The sequence below is a fragment of the Cnephaeus nilssonii genome (assembly GCF_951640355.1).
Source record: "Cnephaeus nilssonii genome assembly, chromosome: 12".
Taxonomy (NCBI): domain Eukaryota; kingdom Metazoa; phylum Chordata; class Mammalia; order Chiroptera; family Vespertilionidae; genus Cnephaeus; species Cnephaeus nilssonii.
The window spans coordinates 80,763,986-80,770,807 of NC_137083.1; the positions used below are offsets into that span (position 1 = coordinate 80,763,986).

The following is a 6,822-nucleotide window of genomic DNA, read 5'->3' on the forward strand; positions in this document are numbered from 1 at the left end:
GCCTTCACACGGTGGGTCGCTGGCGAATCTTCTTTAGAAAAGTGTCTGGTCCAGTCCTCTCCCTGTTTTTAAACTGGATTTTGTCGCTGTTGCCGAGGCGCTTGCATTCTTTCTGGACATTAGTCCCATCAGACAGGAGACCCGTGGGCTGGGGTGGGGGTGCGTGAAGATTGGTTTCTTTGTCTCAAACTCTCTTCTCTATCCTTCCGTTCTATCCTCTCGCTGTTGCTGGGGACACGGCACAGGCAGGACACCCTGTTCTGGAAACTGAGGGGGGCCTCCCTTGACAGAGAAGAGCGCGGACCGAGGGGCTTGGCCGGGGTCCCAGAGGTCGGGGCGCCTCAGGCCTCAGGTGGGACCCTCGAGGGGCTCCACTCCGAAGGCCCGGCGGCTGCCACCACCACCGGGAAGAGCTGGGCTGGTCTGAAACCCGCGTTTCCTCTCATCTCCCTCCGGGCGCCGGGGGCTGCGTGGACCGGCCGCGGCGGGGTCCTGGGGTCCGGCCCGCGGGGCTGGCTGCGCTCGTTCCGCGGGATGGATTGTTCGCTGTGCCGGAGTGGGTGAGGACCAGCCAGTGATTATATTTAAATTTGCTATAATTGATTTGGGGAAGAGCAACTGTGACAAGAACGAATTGATCATTAAATTTATTAGCGAGATAAATTCCGCCGCGATTAAGCCGCTGGCTGGAGCCAGGGCGCGGCGGCCAGGCCTTCCCGCCGCCAAGTCCCCGCGCCAAGCCGGGCCGGTTCGGTTGGGGGGGCATCGCAATGCCGTCCCTCAGCGCCCCCTTCCCGTCGCAGAGGGAGCGGGCCTGCCCGCCGGGTGAAGGGACAGGACCTCGCTGGGCCTGAGGCCCGACTCCAGGACGGGTGCCCCCCACGCCCCGCGCCCAGGTCAGGTGGGGGCGAGGGCGGGCCGCGGGCGCGGAACACACGGCCGTGCAGCCGGCCGGGCAGTGGTCGCTCCAGGCTGAACCCACTGATGTGTGAGAAATTAACACACACAGATTGCAGATCGGTTTTAACCCAAAGGCGCGCCTCCCTCCTCTCCCCGCCCCCTTCCTCGGGGCCCGGGCCGTCCCACCGGTTGCAAACCCAGTCCTGTCCCCCAAAGCACCTTTGGACCCCGAGGCGGCCAGGCCCGCGCCCAACAGCTGCTCCCGCGGTCGCGGCCCCGGCTCGGCGGGTTGGGTTTTATGGAGGAGCCGGGTGATAATGAGCTGCCGGGGAGGATGTTAATGTCGCCGGGCGGGAAGGGGAGGCGGGGCCCCGCCGGCCGGCGCGGAATCGCGGGAATGAAACGCCGGCCCTTCCGAACCCATCCGTCAGCGGGAGGAGGGGAGGCGCCCGCCCCGCGCCCCGGGCCGAGAGTGGAAACAGCAGGAGGAAGGCGGCACCAAGGAGGGCGAGCAGCGTCCCCGCGGCGATTTCCTCCAGGCCCCGCGCGGCGGCAGGAGCCGGGCCTGTGCGCTGCACCGGCGCCGCGGGGAGGGGTGCGCTCGGCCCGGGCCGTCCCCCAGACCCCAGACCCCGCTCCGGGCCGGCTCCCGCGCTGTGCGTGGGGAGGCCCCGCGACCCGGAAACGTGCGTAGGGGCGCCCGGCCGCGCGGACCCCAAGGCCCGTCCCGTGTAGGCGGCGGGAGCGTATTTTCCGAAACGCGCAGGGTGTTCACTCTGGACCCCGTGAAGCGGGAAGATAAGCCGGGCCCAGCCGCCCTCCGGGTGGGGCTCCCGGGCGGACGGGAGCCGGGCACCGGGGCGAGCGCACACCTGGCCTCGGGTACTTTTTTAAACCAAAACTTCGCACCAGCGACTCCCAGCAGCGGCGCCCAGCTCCCCGCTGGCGGGGCGCTCCGCGGCGGGGCGGGCCTCACACCCAGTTGCAATTCCGGATCCGGCTCTCACCTTCTGCCGTGAATTGCCGGGGGTGGGGGGGCGGGGGGACCCCCGTCGTTTCGACAAGAACTGTAAAGCTGCTTCCATACTCCCCCCAAGAGATGGTCCCGCTCCTCCGGTAAAAAACAATTTATTTTACATCCCATCGCGGACGGTGGGAGAAGCTGAGTAATAATTTAGCATGCATAAGTAGACGTTTCTTTTATATATAAATACAGCGTACAAAAATAGACAGTACAGTTCTAGGTCCCCGCGGGGGGACGCTCGGACAGAACCCCGAAGACAGCCCGCAGCTTTCCGTCTTCCTCCCGCCTCCGCGGAGCGGCGCCCACGGAGGGCCGGTTCCCCGGGTGAACCCCCTGGATGGCCCCGCCGCCTTCACGCCGGAAGGGGAGCCGCGCGCCGACCCTGGTGGCGTCGGTTCTCCTCACAAAACCGCCCCCAGCACCGCCCGGAATCCAATGGGTCAGAACCGGAGTTCAAGTTTGCACGCGCTGGGCCGCCTCGCTCGGTCCCTCGCAGAGCAGACGGTGCTGCGGCCCAGACTGCAGCCCGGGCCGGGCGGGCCGTGGGGCGGCGGCTGCGAAGGGCGCGGGGCCCGGGACCTACTGCTGGTGCCCCGGCCGCGGGGGCGGGGAGTCGGCCCCGGAGGAGCAGTCGGAGGAGGCGGCGTGCGCGCCGCCGTTGCCGAAGGGGAAGGCGTCCTCGTCCTCCCCGTCCTCCTCGGGGTCACTGTCCCTCAGGTCCCGCGGGCGCCGGCCGCCCTTGTCCCCGGGCGGCCCCAGCAGCTCCTCGGCGCCCTTGTCCTCGGCGGCGCCCCTGCCCGCGCCCCCGCCGCCCCTCTGCTTCTCCGCCTCCTGCGCGGCCTGCTCCTTGGCCTTCTTGCTGCGTTTCCACTTCATCCGCCGGTTCTGGAACCAGATCTTCACCTGAGGGCACAGGGGGCCAGACACGCTCACCTCCATCCGCTCCCGTCCCTCCCGCCCCGGCCCGGCCCCCGCCCGCCGGGGGGAGTGGGGCTCGGACCCGAGGGCAGGCTCCGGGCGGCCCGGGACCGGGAGGAGCTGGGCGGGGCGGGGGCGGGGACCAGGGCAGCTGGGGGCGCCCGTGAAGCTCAAGGTGTCCCCTCCTCTTTCTGGAACAAAATTTCCTGACTGTGCCCGGGCCACCTGCCTCGGAATGGGGCAGAGGGTCGTTAAAATGCAGGGTCCTGCCCCCCCCCCCCCCAATCAGACCTCCGGCCCGGGTGCAGGTCCCTGGCGGGAACCCTCCGACGTCAATCCGCCCCCAGGGCGGAGGCTCCGGGCGGAGGTGACGGTCCCGGGCAGCGCGGGGGCGGCGGGCCTCACCTGCGTCTCCGTGAGCATCAGCGAGGTGGCCACCTCGAAGCGCTTGGGCCGCGACAGGTACTTGTTGAGCTTGAACTGGTGCTCCAGCTCCAGCAGCTGCTGGCTGGTGAAGGCGGTGCGCGGCCGGCGGCACTTCCCCAGCAGGTTCGACTGCGCCTGGGCTGCGGGCGGAGCGGCGTGAGGCGCAGCCCGGCTCGGCCCTCCGCCCACCCCCGCGGGTCCTGGGAGCCGCTGCCCGCCCCTCAGTGCCAGCTACCCTCCCAGCCCCACGCCCGGGCGGCACCGGACGGTGTGGGTGTGGGTGTGGGTACGATGGACCCCATCGCTCTCGGACAGACCCTGGGAGCCCGTCCCCGGGGCGCCCTCCCCGCCTGGAGAGCCACCGCCGCTGGCCTCAGGCTGCCCCCCTGGCTCAGGTGCGCGCGGCTCCCCCCGCTCCTTCCCACACGGGCGGCGGCGGCGCGGAGCGGGCTCCTCGGGTACAAAGGGAGGAGGAGGAAGGGCGGGCCGGGGCAGGAACTGAATCCTGGGCCTAAACAGTTTTCATCAGAGTCCTCCCCCCATTTAAAATGTCTTTTCCTCCAACCGCCCCGCACGGAGGGGCCGGCCGGGGGACGGGGAACTGGTCGCCTCCCAGGACATTCTCTTTATGCAAATGAAAGGCCTGGGCAGAAGGGACTTCGCTTTCTATGCATTCAAGGAGGTCTCTCTTTATTTACATAATTTCACACGGTTACATCAGAGAATTTTATGACCTCAAAACAAGACTTCCCTTGATTTCCCAGGAGCCTGACGAGTGTTAGACAATAAAAGAAAGAAAGAGAAGAAAGGAGGCTGGCTGGCCGGAGGATAGCTCCCCAGGGACCGGCAATTTGCTTTATGGGAGGCCCACGCCCCCCGCTTTAGTTAAACAAGGCCCCGAATTCCCAACGTGACACTACATTAGAACTTTAATTAAAACACTGGCTCCCACAGGACCATTTGGAAAATGCCATCCGACAGCAGAGACGACCAATTAAAGGAACCAAACAGGTTTTCCTTCTGGCGGCCAGAGGGGGACCGGGATGCGAGGCCCCCTGGCCCTTTGGGCTCAGTGCTCGCGTTCTTTCTGGACGTCACACTGCCTGGATCTAAGTTGGCTGCCTCTGGGTCAAAATTTGGAACCAGAGATAGACAAAGTGTGTTGCAAAGAAATGGAGCTTTTATCCGTTTCCTGTGCGATGTTGGGCTCCGAAGCCAGCACCTCCTCATCACCCCCCCCCCCCCCACACACACACACACACACACAGCGTCTCAGGCCCTGGGGGGTGCAGACCACAATGAGAAGGGGTGTGCTGGGGGGAGGGCCAGGCCCTGGGTTTGACTGACCCTGAGCAGCTGTGTCTGTAGCGGTGGCAGCGCCCCAGTGAGAGGTGAGAGCCAGCCTGCCCTCTGCTTTGTGGGGGCTCGGGCTGGAGTAACTCCAACCGGACGGAGTGGGTGGTCATTAGGCCTCTGGGAGCCGGGCTGAGGCAGGGCCGGCGGCAAGCAGTGCCCTGCTGGGATTTTTCTCACTCGGCTGTGACTTCTGCGGCCCTTGTGGCCCTAGCCTTTCTCTGTTTAGTCACAGCCATGGCTGCTAACAGAGGAATCTGAATTCTGCCCAGTGTTTATTTCTGTTTTCTCTGGCTTTCCCCCTCTACCCTGCCTGCATCTCCTCAGTCTAAACAAATCCACTCAGACAGAAACAATGGGGGCTCTTTGTTTGGGTGTTGGGTGCTGGGAGGCATAAAGCCTCATGCATCTTCCTCTGAGCCGATGGGGTGGGGTCCCAGGACAGAGACCCAAACTCTCCCCGTGCAGCCCTGCCTCTCACCACCAAAGCCCGAGCTGGCCCAGGCGGCAGGGAACCGCCCGCCCTGGGAGATGGTGAGCACCTCTCTCCTAGAGGAAGGGCCCACTTCAAAGTGGGTACTGCTGCTAGGAGTCCCTGTGATGGGGTTCCTGACCAAGGGTGCACCCCCCTGCCCACAGGGGCCCACTCACCACCACTCCGTTCAGTCAGGCCACCACCTCCTGGGCTTTGCACCTGGACGAGTGCCCTTCCAGAGGCAGCAGAGCCAGGGAAGGGCCGGGCTGGCCTGGGCTCTGGCCTTTGGGTCCGGGAGCCCATTTCTCTCCTGCTGCTCCCCATCTCTCCCTCTCCTGGGAGGGGCCCGAGGCCCGGGGGTCTCTCCAGAACCCAGAATGTGGGACAAAATTAAGTCAGTTTCCCTGGTTATGAGCGCCTGGTTCCTGACCCCCAGGCCGCCTGACTCTGGGCGCTCCTTCCTTCCCCCGCCACTCCCTTCTCCCCTAGCCTGCCAGTTAATCATTAGGTTTAGTCTCACACCTCCAGCTGCACCGAACCGTTGAGAGAAAGAAGGCAAGGCCCGCGCGTGGCCATTTTACTGATTCGCGCCCATCCCAACCGCGCAGCCGGCCGAGTCCTCGCAGGCCCCGGGCGGAGCGGGGCGGCTCCCCGGCGCTTCCACGGCTCCATCGGAGCAGAAAGAGGGGAGGAAGGTGCCCCGTGGAGGTGGATGGATGCGCAAGAGAACCATCTGCCAGGAATCTCCTACCCCGTTTGTTCCCCTCCTTCCCCGCCGAGGGCTGCACGGTACTCACAGTTGAAGTCCGGCATCTTGGGCAGGATCATGCCCGCGGTGGACGCGCGCAACCACTGGTCCAGCTGGAAGGTGCCTGCGCCCAGCTTGATGGGGTCGACGGGGTGCGCGGGGTGCGCGCCCTGCACCTGCGGGTACGAGTAGGAGAGCGCCGGGTGCTGGCCTGCCAGGGCCGCCGCCGCCGCCGCCGCCGAGTAGCCGTACACCGGGTGGCCGTAGAGAGCCGCCTGCGCTGGGAGCCCCGCGCCGCCCTGCGCGCCCCCCGGGTGCAGCCCCAGCGCCAGGCTCCCCGCGGCGGCGGCGGCAGCGGCGGCGGCGGCGGCGGCGCCCGGGTGCGCGTGGTGGTGGGGACCCCCGGGCCCGCCGCCCGCGCCGCCGCCCGCGCCGCCCGCGCCCAGGAAGCCCGGCTTGGGCAGCAGCGCGCAGTGCGCGGCGAGCAGACGAGGAGGAGACGGGCTCTCGGCGCGCAGGCGGTCGGCGGGCGCTGCGGGCGGCTCCGAGGACGCGGGGCTGCAGCTGCCGCTCGCCCCGCTGCTCGCCCCGCCGCCGCCAGGGCCGGATGCCGCGGCCGCGAGCGACGTGACCAGGGCCAGAGGCGCGGTCTGCGCGGAGGCCGCTCGCGGGGGGTCCACTGCCAGCAGCGCGTCGATGCGGAAATTTTTGGATTTTTCCATCTGCTCGTTAGGGGCTGGCGACCGGGCCGGGTGGTGAGGCGCGGCCGTGTGCGGCTCGCGGAGCGTCGCGTGGCGTGGCAAGCCCCAGGGCTCGGTGTTGTTAGGGTGGTTATCTGCCAATAATCAAAGTCGCCGCCGCAAACTCAGCCAAGAGGGACCATGTCCGAAGCCTCCGCCACGAGGGCCCCGCCCCGGGCCGCGCTCACACGCGCTCGCACAAACTCCACGCGAGTATGGGGCGCGGGGCGGAGGCCGC

General features: G+C 67.3%; 1 protein-coding gene across 1 annotated transcript; it reads right to left on the reverse strand.

Annotated features, from left to right (window-relative positions):
- Positions 1-2,503: 2,503 nt before the first annotated feature.
- On the reverse strand, positions 2,504-6,566 carry MNX1 (motor neuron and pancreas homeobox 1; the record flags this gene model as incomplete). The annotated part of the gene is made up of 3 exons (XM_079786760.1): positions 2,504-2,827; positions 3,248-3,408; positions 5,894-6,566. The coding sequence occupies 3 exons, from the start codon at positions 6,564-6,566 to the stop codon at positions 2,504-2,506; spliced, it is 1,158 nt and encodes a 385-aa protein (XP_079642886.1).
- Between the last annotated feature and the right edge of the window lie 256 nt (positions 6,567-6,822).